The sequence below is a fragment of the Erpetoichthys calabaricus genome, chromosome 8 (assembly GCF_900747795.2).
Source record: "Erpetoichthys calabaricus chromosome 8, fErpCal1.3, whole genome shotgun sequence".
Taxonomy (NCBI): Eukaryota; Metazoa; Chordata; class Cladistia; order Polypteriformes; family Polypteridae; genus Erpetoichthys; species Erpetoichthys calabaricus.
This window is the reverse complement of record NC_041401.2, coordinates 196,119,409-196,137,763: the sequence shown is the minus strand read 5'-3', so window position 1 is coordinate 196,137,763 and position 18,355 is coordinate 196,119,409. Positions and strand designations below refer to the sequence as shown.

The window sequence follows — 18,355 nt, the reverse complement described above, 5'->3', positions numbered from 1 at the left end:
TTATTGGAACTCAAACGTTACTGTTATTATTATTGTATGTCCTGTACGATGTGACAGTGCCTAGTGTGAAAGGCGCTATATTAACACACAGTCAGTTCTCATTTTCTGTTATCCCTTATTATTTGATGCGTTTATCCAAATCGACTTACACCATTTGAGAGATGCAATTAGTTGTGTTTCTTTTGTTTTATTCGAACAAGAGCACAGCGGCAGGTGAAGTGACTTGCTCAGGGTCACACAGCTTCAGGCACATGATATGAAGCTACAGCCTCAGGGTCTGAAGTCAAAAGTCCAAAGCCTTAACCACTGCGCCCTTTTCTAGTTTTCTTGCCCTTTGCCTTTTTATACAGTGTATATAAAATAAAGATGATGATTTTGTTCAAACCAAATGCCCTTGCGTTGCTTTGTCTTTTCAGTTCTTCAGTGCGGTCAGTTGGGAGAGCTGCTATACACTGAAATGGTTGTTTTTGCTCTCCCTTGTTGCTTTGTTTGACCCAATTGTGTTTTCTGGTGGAGCTCATTGTGAAAACTGATGGAGGAGTTAAAGCTTTGAAACAGCGGCAGATTTAGGTATGGGCGGCAGGGGCAGCCAGCCAGGGTGGGTGGCACTGGGCACCCGCACCAAAACATTTGTAATGGCGATTACAGCCTGAGCCTGTTAATCTATTAGGGGCGCCATTAATGAAATCTAATGGGCACATGCTCTGTAAAGGCTGTGTTATGTACACGGAGGGGTGCCAATTGAGTAAGTAATGGGGCACGAGCTCCAGACACCAAGAGGGACCCCCTCAGTCATCAAACTCTACTAATACTGCTTGCACACCATATATGAAAGATAAGGGGCACATGCACTGTAAATTCTGTGGTATGTACACTGAGGGGGACCCCCCCGCCCAGTCATTAAAGTCTAATACTGATTACCCACTATGGACACTGAGGGGTGCTGTCCCTCCTCCCCGCCTAGGGCTCCACATGGGCTCTGACCAGCATGCTTGTTTGTAATCTTCCTTGTGTTGCCGCTTTTGTTTGATTTCTAATACAACTTGTGATGGCACCGGCATCAGCGTCGAACAATGTCAGCCCATGCTGTACGCAGGACAAGGAAGACCCTACGGGCTGTAAAATGGGCCTCGCAGAACCCAGAGGATGAGATATCTACTTGGGACGAGCTTCCTCGTCGTCATGTATTGATGTGTGACGTGGCCAAAGTGCCATTTAAAATGAAACTAAAACTAAGACTCCCTCGTAATCTGCCTTCAGCTTCCTTATTGCTTCGGACGGTGAGAAAGACGCCATCTGTGCCTGTCTCAGTATTATATTTCAGTTTTTTTTAAATAAATTTGCAAAACTGCCTAAAATCCTGGTTTTGCTTTGTCATTTTGGGGCAGTAAGTGTCACTTGATGAAGGAATAACTGAATTTAAATGATTTTAGTACAAGGCTGCAATATAAGAAAATGTGTAAAGATTGAAGGGGTCTGAATACTCTGTGAATGCACTGTTTAATATATATATATATATATATATATATATATATATATATATATATATATATATATTCACGGCATTCGTAGTCTGTGTCACAATCTGATTGTATGGGTGGTTACCTACCAGGTAATGCTTGTGGTTGGCCAGCAATCTGCTAACATCCGCCACGGTGCCCTCAGTTTGTGAGGAGCAGTTCATAGAATGGTTGAAATAGTTTACTGTCAAATAAATGCAAAGAGTACACGACACGTGTTTCGCCCTCATTCTGGGCTCATCAGGTGTACACACTCCACTGCACTCCCTCTCGGGAATCGAACCTCGGACGTCAGCGTCAGAGGCGATGCCCCTAACGTTGCGCCACGGCGTGTGGTTCGTTTATTTGACAACATGTAGATCGGGGTAATTACATTCCCAGAATGAGGGCGAAACACGTGTCGTGTACTCTTTGCATTTATTTGACAGTAAACTATTTCAACCATATATATATATATATATGACATGTATAAATCACATACAGTGGTGTGAAAAACTATTTGCCCCCTTCCTGATTTCTTATTCTTTTGCATGTTTGTCACACAAAATGTTTCTGATCATCAAACACATTTAACCATTAGTCAAATATAACACAAGTAAACACAAAATGCAGTTTTTAAATGATGGTGTTTATTATTTAGGGAGAAAAAAAATCCAAACCTACATGGCCCTGTGTGAAAAAGTAATTGCCCCCTTGTTAAAAAATAACCTAACTGTGGTGTATCACACCTGAGTTCAATTTCCGTAGCCACCCCCAGGCCTGATTACTGCCACACCTGTTTCAATCAAGAAATCACTTAAATAGGAGCTGCCTGACACAGAGAAGTAGACCAAAAGCACCTCAAAAGCTAGACATCATGCCAAGATCCAAAGAAATTCAGGAACAAATGAGAACAGAAGTAATTGAGATCTATCAGTCTGGTAAAGGTTATAAAGCCATTTCTAAAGCTTTGGGACTCCAGCGAACCACAGTGAGAGCCATTATCCACAAATGGCAAAAACATGGAACAGTGGTGAACCTTCCCAGGAGTGGCCGGCCGACCAAAATTACCCCAAGAGCGCAGAGACGACTCATCCGAGAGGTCACAAAAGACCCCAGGACAACGTCTAAAGAACTGCAGGCCTCACTTGCCTCAATTAAGGTCAGTGTTCACGACTCCACCATAAGAAAGAGACTGGGCAAAAACGGCCTGCATGGCAGATTTCCAAGACGCAAACCACTGTTAAGCAAAAAGAACATTAGGGCTCGTCTCAATTTTGCTAAGAAACATCTCAATGATTGCCAAGACTTTTGGGAAAATACCTTGCGGACTGATGAGTCAAAAGTTGAACTTTTTGGAAGGCAAATTTCCTGTTACATCTGGCGTAAAAGGAACACAGCATTTCAGAAAAAGAACATCATACCAACAGTAAAATATGGTGGTGGTAGTGTGATGGTCTGGGGTTGTTTTGCTGCTTCAGGACCTGGAAGGCTTGCTGTGATAGATGGAACCATGAATTCTACTGTCTACCAAAAAATCCTGAAGGAGAATGTCCGGCCATCTGTTCGTCAACTCAAGCTGAAGTGATCTTGGGTGCTGCAACAGGACAATGACCCAAAACACACCAGCAAATCCACCTCTGAATGGCTGAAGAAAAACAAAATGAAGACTTTGGAGTGGCCTAGTCAAAGTCCTGACCTGAATCCAACTGAGATGCTATGGCATGACCTTAAAAAGGCGGTTCATGCTAGAAAACCCTCAAATAAAGCTGAATTACAACAATTTTGAAAAGATGAGTGGGCCAAAATTCCTCCAGAGCGCTGTAAAAGACTCATTGCAAGTTATCGCAAACGATTGATTGCAGTTATTGCTGCTAAGGGTGGCCCAACCAGTTATTAGGTTCAGGGGGCAATTACTTTTTCACACAGGGCCATGTAGGTTTGGATTTTTTTTTCTCCCTAAATAATAAAAACCACCATTTACAAACTGCATTTTGTGTTTACTTGTGTTATATTTGACTAATGGTTAAATGTGTTTGATGATCAGAAACATTTTGTGTGACAAACATGCAAAAGAATAAGAAATCAGGAAGGGGGCAAATAGTTTTTCACACCACTGTATAATCTATAAAAAATATGTATTTATATTTATATACATACATATTTATGGTGGTGAAGCAAGTGAAATTGCAGAGCTCCAAAAAATCCCAAAAATACTTGGGTTACCAACTGAGCCACCCTGCTTAATATCTTTTTCCCAACAAAAAAGCTGGCAGTTAAAATAAACAGAAACACGGGGGGCACTAGGAGTCAAAAAAAAGACAAAACCCACTTTGGATCATCTGACTAGGAGTTCGGGTCTGAGTGAGACGCCACCTTCCAGGGGTGGGCCCTTTTTCTGTGTTTCTGATTGGAAGGGGTGGGAATTGAGGAAATGATGGGGGCGTGGTCAGTCAGCTCCCCGAGACACCTTGTCTGTGCTGCAGAGAGAAGAAACAAGATGGTTAGTGACAGCGCCCCCTCTCAGCCCGGGGTGATACCACAAGGTGACCCTCAGACATGCAGGTTTGACCTTATATGCCAACAGTTTCTTGGACTCAAAGCCAACGGTTCCCAAACTCAATCCTGGGGGGACCCACTGTGGCTGCAGGTTTTTGTTCCAACCTCCTTCCGTTTTTTCATTGGATTCTTAGCCTAATTAAGTGAGTTAGATAGATAGATAGATAGATAGATAGATAGATAGATAGATAGATAGATAGATAGATAGATAGATAGATAGATAGATAGATAGATAGATAGATACTTTATTAATCCCAAGGGGAAATTCACATAGGAGTCAATATAGAAATTACTAACTAAGTTTTGTAGATTTTTATTAAAATGTAATAAGCAGTTATATGGGAAATATGTAGGCTTTTTTAAGTTGTTAACAGTATTTTCAAAATTCATTTTCATTCTTCTTTTTCAGGTGTTTTGGTTATTTAATTGATTCTTTACTAATTAGCGAGTCTGACACTAAAATCGTTGCTGCTTTCATCATCCCGGGTGTCTGCTGTGCTGGTTTTTAATTGCCACTGTTAGGGTTAAATGAGGGGAGAAAACTACACAGGAAAAGGGGGAAATAATAAGAAAACAACAAAAGAGAGTTAAACATTTATAACTTTAGAAAAAAAACAGAAATATTTTTAGTATAAGTTCAAAAACCATACTGTTTTGTATTTTGGAATGCAGAATAAGAGAAAAGTAAAAAAAGACCAGCTAATTAAATGAGATCAGTTATTATTGATTATTATCACAGATTGAGAATCTGTTTAGAATAAAAACCTGCAGCCACAGGGGGTCCCCAGGACCGAGTTTGGGAAACACTGCTCTAATCTATCGATGTCCCAACAGTGTTCAGAAGACATTAAGAAGGCTAACAGACTGTCGGGTTATATAGCGCCTTGACGTGTGGAGTACAAGTCACAGGAGGTTCTGCTCAGGCTTTATAACACACTGGTGAGGCCTCATCTGGAGTCCTGGGTGCAGTTTGGGTCTACAAAAAGATAAAGCAGTGCTAGAAAAGGTCCAGAGAAGAGCGACTACGCTGATTCCAGGACTACAGGGTATGAATTATGAGGAAAGATTGAAGGATTTAGGAGTCATAGTGGAGTCATCACTATCTACATCTAGACAATGTTCAGAAGCCATTAAAAAGGCTAACAGACTGTCAGGTTATATAGCGCCTTGATGTGTGCAGTACAAGTCACAGGAGGTTCTGCTCAGGCTTTATAACACACTGGTGAGGCCTCATCTGGAGTCCTGGGTGCAGTTTGGGTCACCAGGCTACAAAAAGGACATAACAGCACTAGAGAAGATCCAGAGAAGAGCGACTAGGCTGATTACGGGGGGCTACAGTGGATGAGTTATGAGGAAAGATGAAAAGAGCTGAGCCTTAAGGAGATGAAGAGGAGACCTGAGTGAAGTGTTTAAAATGATGAAGGGAATTCGTCCAGTGGATCGAGACGGTTATTTTAAAATGAGGTCATCAAGAACACAGAGACACAGTTGGAAACTTGTGAAGGGGAAATGTCACACAAACATTCGGAAGTTTTTATTTACACAAAGAACGATGGACACTTGGAACAAGCGACCAAGTAGTGTGGTGGACAGTAAGACTTGAGGGAGTTTCAAAACTCGACTTGATGTTTTATTGGAAGAAATAAGTGGAGAGGACTGGCGAGCGTTGTTGGGCTGAATGGCCTGTCCTCGTCCCGAGTGTTCTAATGTATGGTATATACCTGCGTAACCAAACACACACACACACACGTTTTATTAAAACACCTGATGAGACTCACGTCCCTCCGTTTTCTGTTTTTCTTTCCAGGTGGCCTTGTTAGGTATGGACATTTTATCTGCCTTAATCTCTAGACTGCAGGATCGCTTTAGGACGCAGATTGGCACAGGTATGGAGTTTTTCTTTATTTAAAGCGGGCTTTTATATGCCTGGTGGTGTGGTAATCATCATGTGTAGTGTCATCATTTTATTTTAATGTAATTTTTTTATAATAATTTATTTTGCAAGTACAGTGTAACAAAGCTAACATTTATTGTAATTTTGATGTGGTTGCCAGTGGATTAGAAAAAAATCTGTTTAAGTGGCGACACAGTCAGCACACTAACGTGAATTGTTTGCCATGTTTTTTGTTTTAAATTAAATTTTTTTGCATTCTCTAAAGTGAAACCTTCTCGGTAAAAGGCGCTCTATAAAATAAAGCGCTGATCTGCGTGGCTTCTCCACGTCCAGTCTGCTGTCCCCATCAGAAGTCTCCATGTTGCTGCAGGCGGTGGTCCGCTGGCTGCCCCTCTTCTGTCCTGACCTGCTCAGCTCTTTCTGCCAAGCTGTGTCATGAGTTTCTCATGGCCAGCGTCCCCTAATCTGATGACGTCCCTTGAAGGTGTCCCCCTTTACAGCACATCTTGGCGCCGTGTTGGCTTTCTAATCTTGCAGCTCTACTGACGTAACCAGCAGTCAGGCGTCTCCTCTTCAGGTCGAGTTCTGTGTTTTCGTTCAACCATGGGTGGGCTGGCTGCTCTTCTTGCTGTCTCTGTTCTTTATTGTTTGTTGAGACTGTAATTTAAGATATGGAACAAGATGATCCGCTGTGGCAACCCTTAACAGGAGCAGCTGAAAGAAGAAGAAGAAGAAGCTTGTTGAGACTGTCATTTATAAAAACAATCCCAGTTGTCTTTGTAAAGACTCACATTTTCTGGATAAACTTCTAATTTAAGAATAATAATAATAATAATAATGATACTAATAATAATCACAGGCCACCAGATTACAGAGACAGGATGACACTGAACTTGGGGAGGAGACGTGATGTTTTTCTTAAATTTCAATGCTGACGTTTCATTCCTAGTTTAAAAAAGTAGCTTCATAATAAGTCCAATTTTATTTGTCACCTCCAATTCATATACACAATACAACGTGCAGGGAAATTCTCAGTCACTCAACTCTTATGACTGTGCCTTGAGACGAATATAAAGGCACAATAACAGTACATCTCTCTGTATATAAAATCCAATGTCTGTCTGTCCGTCCACTTTTCACGGATTTCGATCGGGTTTTTTTTTTCCAGAATTTGCTTGAACATTCCGGTTGATTTTGTGACTTCTCTCATTGCGCTTTGTATCATAGTTCACTAACGATGTCGATTTATTCACGCGAATCCGAGAGACACGCAGCGGGCCGAGGGGAGGGGGTCGGGCCCCTCCTCACTCACTTGCCAGCCTCGGGGTGTTCCTTAACTCCGCTTAGTTAGCAAACGAGCGAACTACTTCACGGATTCAGATCGGGCAGTAGGTAGCAGGTGTTTCTCTTGGAATGTGGTGTTCTTCTTCTGCCATGCAAAGCGCTTTTTGTTCTGACCAAATAACTCCATTTGTGTCTCACCAGTCCAAAGCACTTTGTTCCAAAATGAATCTGGCTTGTCTAAATGAGCATTGGCATACAACAAGCGACTCTGTTTGTGGCTTGAGTGCAGAAAGGGCTTCTTTCTCATCACCCTGCCATACTGATGTTCTTTGTGCAAATTGTGCTGAATTGTAGAACGATGTACAGATACACCATCTGCAGCCAGATGTTCTTGCAGGTCTTTGGAGGTGATCTGTGGGTTGTCTGCCACCATTCTCACAATCCTGCTCATATGCCACTCCTGTATTTTTCTTGGCCTGCCAGACCTGCTGGGTTTAACAGCAACTGTGCCTGTGGCCTTCCATTTCCTGATTCCATTCCTTACAGTTACAGAAACTGACAGTTTAAACCTCTGAGATGGCTTTTTGTAGCCTTCCCCTAAACCAGGAGACTCAACAATCTTTGTTTTCAGATCTTTGGAGAGTTGCTTTGAGGATCCCATGCTGTCACTCTTCAGAGGAGAGTCAAAGGGAAGGAAGCCCAACTTGTAATTGACCACCTTAAATCCCTTTATATCTCATGATTGGACACACCTGTCTATGAAGTTCAAGGCTTAACGAGATCATCCAACCAATCAGCATTGAGCAGTGACAGGCATTTAAATCAGCACAATGACAAGGGGACCCACATTTGTGCACAGCCAGTTTTTCACATTTGATTTAATTTCATACAACTAAATACTGCGTCACTAAAAATCTTTGTTCGGAAAACACGGCAGTACTCAGATGTTCCTAGGAAATGAAAGACATACCACTGGTGTCTTTATTATCATTATTATGCAGGCTGAGAGGGGGTCCCAAACTTTTTCATATGACTGTACAAGTTCTTTAGTAGTTGGGAAGACACCATGAAATCCCTGAGACGTATGAGGTGGTACATACTTTGCCGAGCCTTCTTCAGCAATGTGTCAGTTTGCCTGGACCAGGACAAATCCTCCATGATGTGACAATAGGGCATCTGAAACTGTCCACCCTGTCTGCCCGAGTGCCGTTGATACTGAGGGGGTGGAAGGGCCTCTGCTGTTTCTCCCAAAGTCCACAATCATCTCCTTTGTCTTGCTGACATTCAGTAGAAGACCGCTGGCCCGACACCAGTGTGAAGGACTTGCCTGCTCATTGCTGCTAGATAATCAGGGTCAGGCTAAGTAAAAGTGTTGAATGGAATTTTAGAAAGTAAGTCTGGCGTCCTGCGTGAGCCGACATCGAGTTCTTCCTCTCTTGGATTAGTGCACTGCAACACATGGAGTGGCCTCCTGCTCATTTAACATACCTTACTGATTTGTCTTGGTATTTCTCCTTGTGAAATATTAATGCCAGTGCAAAAATTAAAAATACGATTTGGTAAGTGAAGTCACTATACAGCTGGGTTGGGTCCCCTGAGTGTCCTCCCAGCTGACCCCCCTATCCCATCATTTCCCATGTTCCCCAGTGGATCATTTGCTGAATTTTCAACTAAGATTGGAAGTATGATATGGGAATGTATGTGCCAGGTCATCCCTGAGAAAAGCCAATCCCAGAAACAGCAAATGACTGAAAGCCTGGAAGTTTGTTGACACCTTTCTTGTCTATTGAAGGTTTTAAGAATTTGAAGTTTAACTTTGATGTCTCTTTTGTCCCTTACAGTCCTCCCTAGTTTAATAGACCGGTTAGGAGATGCAAAGGATCAAGTCCGTGACCAGGATCAAACTCTGCTGCTGAAAATCATGGATCAAGCTGCTACACCCCAGGCAAGTTGGCCCGACGAGACAAGCATTCTGTTCTATCTTGTTGGTCACAGATCCACAGATGGGACACACCGAAACCTGATGACGTCCTCAGGATGTTCTGTAACATAATGTAACCAGGCATTTTCAGACCTGCTTAATGTAGTTTAGGGATGCTGGTGGTCCATGGGGGCTTGAGGTAAATGGGTTTTCAGAAGGTGTCCCAACAACAAGAGGAGCAAAGTAGAGCAGTCTGACCCTGACAGATGGGGCAGTTCATTAAAAGGTCCTGCACATGCACACGGCACCAATTTGGAGATGCCACATCACTGCAGTGTGGAAGAAAATAATACCCTCTGGGTAAAAACCTTATTGATATTAATAATAAGAAGAAGAGGAATTAAGTAATTGCATTCATATAGTACTTTACATAGAGAGTGGGAGCCACTTCAGCCACCACCCATGTGTAGCATTCATCTGGATGTTGCAGTGGCAGCCATTTTGCACATTAGCCACTAGGTGGCGAAGGGGTAAGAGGGTCAGCCAATTAGAGATTTTTTAGTTCATTTCTGAATTATTTAATCAGTTCTATTAGGGAATGATTAGCAGGCCTTGGTGGTCAGTTTAGCCAGGACTATCTGGAAAGACCCTACTCTTTTGAAAAAGAGATCTTCAATGGGCAGAGACCTCATTTTTATGGCTCATTCATGGGAGGGCACCATTTATTTTTTTTTTTTAGCCCAGTGTCCCCATCACTGCACTGGAGCACTGGGATCTTCACCCAGACCACAGGGTAAGCGCCCCCTGCTGGCCTCACCAGCCCAAGCCTGTCTGTCAGTGCTCTGCCATCCAAGTGCTGGTCAGGCCCAAATGTGCTTAGCTTCAGGTGGGTGACCTGCGCTGAGGTGCAGGTGGCACGGGTGCTGCCGTAGACAAAAGGAGAACAGGCAAACTCCACACAGACAGTGGGTGGGCAAGGGATTGAGTGGGCTTGAGAATGTTATACAGCGACAGTTTTATTGTTTGTATTCTTAAATTGTGAAAACAAGACTGTTGAGCTGTGAGTTTTCCGTTAAACCCAACGACTGACATCTTGATTGTGTTTTGTATTTTCCTACAGTATGTCTGGGATCGAATGCTGGGAGGATTCAAGCATAAGAATAACCGAACTCGAGAAGGTGTTTGCCTTTGCCTTATTGCCACACTAAATGCGTAAGTTAACTTTCCTCCATTTTTATAGAGCTATTGGAAAAGATATAATAACAGTTTGTGTGGGAACTACTTTAACATTCAATACAGAAATTCAATTAAAACATAAAAAACTGCAGATTCATTGTTAAGGACGGTGGAATTAAGAAAAATAAGAAAAGATGGCTGTTAACTCTAAAACAGACTCTCCCCCAGTAACACAAGGACACAGGTGGCAACTTGTTAAAGGCAAAGTTCACACAAATGTTAGACAGTTTTTCTTTACACATCGTAAGAATGAGAGCCAGACAAAGATAAAAAGTTAGGGCATCTGTATAATTGGCAGATAAACTGACCAAGGAAAACAAAAACGAACAAAGCAGTCGTCAGCCAGAGCTGTGGAGTGGTGTCTTTCTTCTTCAGGTGGGAGTCATCGATTAGCTGAGACCATCCATTGGCGTCATTCTCAAATATGCACCTGGCAGGAAGAGGCGGGTTTATTGGCTGAAGCGGAAGTGATGTCATCACTGTGCCTCTTGCCATCGATCTTCCCTTCTGTGGACAAAAAAAGGGAGAAGATGTGAACGACAGCACCAACCCCTGGCTTGGAGTGGAATTGCAGTAGTGAGCCCTGAAGATGTCCCCTGTTCACAAAGACATGGGATAAGTGACAGAGTACTGTAGTGGCCGGTAGGATGCCAGGAACCTCCAAATCTCGACTTGATGTAATTTGGAGAATTAGGACTGGTGAGCTTACTGGGCCGACTGGCCGCCCGTTCTTATTAAGTTGTTCTAAACTTTACATTACTTTGCTATGAGCAGACACTTGTATGCAAAGCGACTTACAAAAGAGGTTAGCGTAACTGAGTAAATGTCAGACATTGGACTGTTTGGGGACAAGTCTGACAGGACAAGGATATAAAATTGAGCATCAAAACTGAAGAGCTCAGAGCAAAAGGTAAGCAAGTTATACTTCGATGGTTACAAGAGCCCAACAAAGCCATTACCAGGTAGGCAGACATCCAGTGAAGAAGAGGGTCTTCAAACCCTTCTTAAGGGACTTGGGCATTCTGGTGGAGCTGCACATGAAGAGAGACTGCATTGAGATTTGCTGCCACATAGAAGTGGCATCCTGAAACAGCATCCAGCAGCAGACCAGAGAGCACACAGGACCTCACGAGTGTCTCCATATATTCAGGTGCTGACCCACTGACTACTCCGTAGATGCGCAGCACCCATTTCAACTTCATATGTGCCGCTTCTGGGAGCCAATGTGGTGACCTGAGAAGAGAACTGACCTGCGCCCACCTCAGCTGGTTGAACACCAGACGTGCCGCCCACTGCATTTTGAATCATCTGCTGTTGCTTGGTGACACATGTCGGTGCTCCTGCAGTTGTCCAGATGTGACCCGACCAAAGCCCAGACCAGGAGTTGTGCCGCAGATAATGGGCTGATCTTGCCATGGAGGATTTGGTTGCTGTGTGCTTCCTTTGAAAATTCCCAGCTATTTAGTCAAATCAATTTAATATGCTTCAAGACGAGATGCCACCAGGCATTTAAACCCTTTAAGGTGGTGCCTGCAGATTACTGGGTGGCCCAACTTCTGACTGCAGTGGCAGGCCTAACCCTGGCTGGCATGTTAAAATCCTGTTTTAAATGATTTCTCCTCTAGTCAGCTGTTTGTGTTGTCTTCAAAGAACAATTCATCCTGTCATGATGTTTATTTACTTCTCTTTCCAGATATGGAGCTCAAGGTCTAACTCTAAGCAAAATTGTGCCACATATATGTAATTTATTAGGTGATCCAACTAGTCAGGTAAGAGTTTTATTAATTTATACGCCGGTTCTCTCCTCTTGTCTTTGTGGTATCGTAGGAACTTCACCGATGAGTTGAAGTAGTGAGTCCTGTGCGGGCGGTCATCTCATTCCATATACGTTTTGTAGAGAAGGTCTGAGCTGATGTGTTGCCCTCAGTCTGCTGTCGTCTGACCCCTGCGTGTTGATTTTGAGATTCCCTGCATTTCCTGTCCCGGTTAGGTCGATGAACACTCCGGAAACCGTCTTAACGGCCATTGGAATTAACTTCAAATGAGCCCAATGTGAAAGGAGCGTCTCCTTATGATAAACTGGTGTTCCTTTTTTGGCCGTGTGTTTGTTGTTGTTGTGGTTGAGTTCTTTGTAAACCTCTACGGAGAAATGGATTTATAAATTAGTAAAGAAACTGACACACAAGTCAACTAATCCACTAATGTGACAGTTCAATACTAGACATGGGTCAAAACTGGTTGGAATGAAAACCAGCTGGTGGCTGTTTAGTTGTTTTATAGTTTATTTCTTTTTTCAAGGATTTGCTCAGAGGTTCATCAATGGCCGCTCATGACAACAGGTGTAAAGTCTACTCACCCGTATCCGCTCACTGCTGTTAAATTTTATTCCAATGCTGCAAAAAGCTGAGTTGGGTCCTAAGGGATTTCTGCAGGAATGCAGACCACTACCTCAAGGCCTATACCCTCAAAAACCCTAAGGGTTACAAATATCTCTGAAGGGAGAGGGGATGCTGTTAAACCCCTGGCACAAATTAACAAAACATTTACAATTATTAAATTAAAGAAAAAGTCAAAACAAACCAAGAACTCAAAATGTCAAGGTACAGATCAGGTCAGGTTGGGGAGCAGGCACTGGTACAGCATGTTGCTGCACCCACCACACAATGAAACAGCTCAGGGTTCTGGTTGGCAACCCCTAGGCGGACAAGCAGTCCAGTCCCACTCTCCAGAAGTGCCCATCTATCTGCCACAGTCAGGTGTTATGTGGGCGTCCCCTTTGGCCTGGTCCGGCCGCTCGGGTCCTCAGCAATGAAGATCCTGCGAGCCAGATCACCCTCGGGTAATCGTGCCACATGACTGACATTCCTTCACAATGCAGGTAATGTGCCTCATTCAGGACTCCATGAGCAACCGCTCATTTAATTTGATTTAATTTAATTCATTTTTTGGTCAAGGTACCAACATTCAAAATGCAGGAATTCAAGAATAAAAGAGTTCAATTTCCAAAATGACCAAGCTAAATACTGAAAAAATCAAAAAAAGACATCCCACAACAACAAAGCAAGTGGGAAACGACCAATGATCTAAGAGCCAAAAATCACAAAAGATCAGAACAAAAATGGTGTAAATAAATAAATAAACTTGCTATTGGGGAAAAAATCAAAAGGGAGCTGAACAACATGAGCAGGAAAGCTAATGGCACAGCAACGAGCTGAAGCAATCAGGGGAAATGTACTCATCAGCTCGACAATAAAATGCTAACGCTAATGCTGATTGGCCAGTTTGGCTTTGGTGGCATTATTGTGGTAGAAAAACAACAGGCGTAATAATTTAACTCACAGAATCGAGGCTTTATTTAGAATTCTACATGCTGAATAAAAGATACAGTGGACAGAACTGCTTGTGCCAAGGGGTGTCTGCCCTTTCCTCTGAGCACCGTCACTTTTCTATGCTCTTCACCATCATGTGTGTCCATTACACGTCAAGCACACGGGGTTCACCGCTTCCTTTTTTTTTTTTGATCTTTTATTGAATTTTTTTAAAAAATGTACAACATTCCATACATCCATCCATCCATTTTCCAACCCGCTGAATCCGAACACAGGGTCACGGGGGTCTGCTGGAGCCAATCCCAGCCAACACAGGGCGCAAGGCAGGAACCAATCCCGGGCAGGGTGCCAACCCACCACAGGCATTCCATACAATCAAGTCAAAACTTAAAACTAAATTCAAGTCAACGCCCACTCATGAGAAACAGAGGAAGGCCAACAGCCTGAGCAAAACCACTGAGAATAGTAAAGAGAGAAAGGAGTCATTTTTCCCCAATTTAAATGCTTGCTCGGAAATATTATTGATTATATCCTGCCAGGTTTTTAAAAAAGTTTTGTACAGATCCTGTTAAGTGAGAATTTGATTTTTTTCCAATTTCAAACAGTAAATAACATCAGTTACCCTCTGAATTAACAGAGGTGGGTTAGGATTCTTCCAGTTGACCAAGATAAGTCTACGTGAAGGCCATTACAGTTTATTTGTCCTCCACTTTAAGCCCACCTGGGAGTCCACCAAGCACAGCTGTTAATGGGTTAGGAGGGATTGTGCTAATGTCCCCTTTCCAGTATTGCTTGTCCGTGCTGGTGTTCATCAACTGCCATCTCAAAGGTCAATGCTGTGCCTTATATTACAGAGTCAGCTATTAACAAGTACAAGATATACTGGATTAAGAGCTTTAAGATTTATAGTAAAAGTAAGGTTAATAGTGCGTGTGTGAGACACACAAGGCTTAGGAGGCACACTGAGAGTCGCCTTTAAAGACAGGAAGTCTAAAAGTGGACAGCGTCTCTTTCTGACAGAGTCTGAGAAGCAGGCGGGCAAGTGAGGTTCAGACACACGAGGATACCAAGGAAAGCTGCTGAGGGTAGTAGATGCAGGAGAAGAATTAGCAAATATTTTGACATTTATTCTGTCCCCTGTCTTCAACAGATAACATGGCTTGTAGGAGCTGGGGCAAACGTATACATAAAAAAATGAACTAAAGAGCAAACAAGGGAGTTGGCATAAAATTATATGATTTGCATAAAGTGAAAAACACTAAATTACTAAAAACACAATCGTAACACTCCCAGTCTAGGAAAGCTCCCCGATACCCAGAATGCATGGCTGGCCCTGAGTTGCTTGTGTTCAGGTATCCTCCTCAAGACATTCGACACAATTAAAAGAAATGTTAAGTGTGGACATAGTGTAAGGGGCGCCCATTGCCATATAGAATAAAATCATTTCATTTCTATTTACCTGTAGGTTCGAGATGGAGCAATGAATTGTCTTGTGGAAATATACAGACACGTCGGGGAACGAGTGCGAGCAGACCTTAGTAAAAAGGGATTGCCTCAGTCCAGGTATGTTTATTTGTTTTTATTTTTTTCATCCTTTTTATTTTTGTTCTTTCCACACGAGGTTAAGTCACAAGACATCACAATTATGTTTTTGTCTTTGTTAGCATTTGCCCTATTAGTTCACATACTGCTATCTTTCACAATTAATAGCATTGACCTGGCCAAAGATTATCTGCACAGTTTAAGTTCAAGTTAGTCATCCATAATTTATGCAATGTATGTAATAAATTATACTTGACACCTTATGAAAGAGTGACATAATGGTAGAACGTGCATTAGAAAAGACTCCGACTATGACGAACAAGATTCTCTGGTGTGATGAAACCCATTTACACAGCATGGCCTCAGTCCTCAGTGTCACGTCTGGAGGAGTCCAGGCACTGCTAATCACCTGTGCCATGACATTTCAACACTAGAGCCTGGTGGTGGTGGTGGCAGCATCAGGGTTCCGGTAGACTAGATAGACAGAGTCGAGGGAAAGCTGGAAGGAGCAAAATTTAGAGATGTCCTTAATGAAAACCTGCTCCAGAGGTCTCGGGACCTCCGAATGGGCTGAAGGTTCACAAAGCAAAGACAACACAGGAGAGTGGCTTAGGGACAACTCTGGGAATGTCCTTGAGTGGCCCACGCAGAGCCTGAACTTGAACCCGAATGAACATTTCATAAGAAACCTGAACGTAGCTGTCCACCAGACACAGCTTGAGAGGATCTGCAGAGAAGAATGCCAGAAAATCCTCAAATCCCAGGGCTGTAAAACTTGGCTGGCATGGCTGCCAAAGGGGCTTCAGCTAAGAGCGAAGTGAAGGCTCTAAATACAGTGTGATATTTCAGTTTTTTCTCTTTAATAACTTTGTAAAACTTTTTTTCATTCTGGGGGTATTGAGTGCTGCTAATTTGGGGGTGACTGTAAATGATCTTAACATAAGGCTTCCACACAACAAAACGTGAAGAAGTGAGCACTTTCTGAAGGCACGGTATGAACGCTCTACACATGCGCCCTCACCTCAATGTATACGTCACTAAATGAAGTCACCTCACGAACCTAAGGGGGGCTAATTCCTTGGACAATGCAGAAACAAATCAAAGAAAAGCCGTTTCTGCAGGGTTGTTAAGCTGGCTGAGGCCTGTCGTCATTGAATTCTCCGTGGACTTTGCAGTTACATTGTGACTCGTCTGTTTCACGACACTGAATTTGCTGAGGATTGTTGCCATTTGGACTTCATGTCTTTGTAAGTGTCCTCCTGCATGTTTTAGTCAAAGTTATCATGGTGTGTCATCACAGCTGAATTAAGTAAACTCTTTATCCTCGCCCTTTAGATTGTCAACACAAATGACAAAGACGGCAGCTGCAGGGTAGCCAGAGGCTTTTGATTTCGACGTCTGCCGTTCGGTTTGTTGCCTTTATGTGCGGATATCCTAACACTTTGCTGTAGGTATCCCAGCAAGATCAGCTGTTTATATTAAACCCATGGCTGCACGCTTTGTGTTTGACGTCCACGGGCTGAAGCTTAACCAGACGCCAGCCTGGCAGCCGAAGTCCCGTGGCACTCAGAGTTTTACCGGGCTTCTGGATTCATTAATTTCTTGTCCTACTTCTGTCACGTTTCTTTTTCTTGCAGTTAGAAGATCGGCCTGCTCGCAAGCTCCTGTAACTCATCTGAATTGCCACCAAAATTTGCTTATCCAGGCGCACATACAGAAATGTTAATGACAGCACTGGATTAATTTGTATAGGGTGAGGAATTTGTATAGAAGTCACACTTCACTTGACGGGTATAACATTCACAGCCTGAGCTGTTTTGAGCCACTTAACCTCAGTGAGGGGTCAGGGGGGACAGAGCCCCTCAGTCGATATGGGGCACAGTCAAGCAAGACGGTTACTAATATGGGGTCAATTTAGAGATGCCAGTTTGTGTAACATGTGGTCGGAAAAAGTTGAGTGCCCCCCTCAAAATCCACTCAGACAACCGTGAGGCAGCAGCACTCACTACGGCACCACAGTGCTGCCAAATTAGATGTGTTTAATTTGCCCTCCATTTCCTTGAACCTGTATGTTGGGGAGACTCCGAGCCTGCACTGGCCACACTGGGCACAAGCCAAGATCCCAACTTGAAGGGAGGGGGGTGTCAGTCCTTACAGGACACACTAATGACATGCATCCATACTTGTCGTCCTGGGCCAATGTGGCGTTATTATAACAATAATACCTGACACACGCCTCTCTCTCTCCACAGCTGCAGTCCTCTGATTTGACAGAACGCCTCAGACGTGTGCAGACCACAAAACCTTTAACTGTAGCCTGGTTAAGGGTTTACATGGTGCCATAGTCGGGTTCTGTTAGGCAGGAGTGAGGGTTTCTGTGAATAATTAGCCCATTGAAGTGCAAGTACAGTCATACGAAAAAGTTTTGTGATCCCCTCTTAATTCTTTGGATTTGTGTTTCTCATTGGCTGAGCTTTCAAAGTAGCAACTTTCTTTTAATATACGACATGCCTTATGGACACAGTAGGATTTCAGCAGTGATATTAAGTTTATTGGATTAACAGAAAATATGCAATATGCATCATAACAAAATTAGACAAGTGCATAAATGTGGGCACCCCAACAGAGATATGACATCAATACTTAGTTGAGCCTCCTTTTGTCCTCTAGACGCTGTCCTCCTATAGCCTCTGATGAGTGTCTGATTCTGGATGGAGGTCTTGTTCACCATTCTTCATACAAAATCTCTCCAGTTCAGTTCAATTTGATGGACAGCCTGCTTCAAGTCATCCCATAGATTTTCGATGATGTTCAAGTCAGGGGACTGTGACGGCCATTCCAGAACATTGTACTTCTCCCTCTGCATGAATGCCTTTGTAGATTTCCAACTGTGTTTTGGGTCATTGTCTTGTTGGAATATCCAACTCCTGCGTAACTTCAACTTTGTGACAGATGCTTGAACATTATCCTGAAGAATCTGTTGATATTGGGTTGAATTCGTCCAACCCTCGACTTTAACAAGGGCCCCAGTCCCTGAACTAGCCACATAGCCCCCCAGCATAATGGAACCTCCACCAAATCTGACAGTAGG

At 43.1% G+C, this 18,355-nt stretch overlaps 1 protein-coding gene across 30 annotated transcripts in view; it reads left to right on the top strand.

Moving 5' to 3' along the window:
* The window catches only part of clasp1a (cytoplasmic linker associated protein 1a), a 991,009-nt gene that overhangs the window by 103,309 nt on the left and 869,345 nt on the right, over positions 1-18,355 (top strand). For all 30 annotated transcript variants that reach the window (XR_007935484.1, XM_051930265.1, XM_051930261.1 and 27 more), the window contains exons 3-7: positions 5,866-5,944; positions 9,078-9,181; positions 10,278-10,369; positions 12,087-12,162; positions 15,188-15,285. Coding sequence is in view for 29 of the 30 variants with exons in the window: in XM_051930265.1 (XP_051786225.1) it covers positions 5,866-5,944; positions 9,078-9,181; positions 10,278-10,369; positions 12,087-12,162; positions 15,188-15,285 (449 nt within the window). In the remaining variant the exon portion in view is untranslated. The remainder of the gene's footprint in view (positions 1-5,865; positions 5,945-9,077; positions 9,182-10,277; positions 10,370-12,086; positions 12,163-15,187; positions 15,286-18,355) is intronic.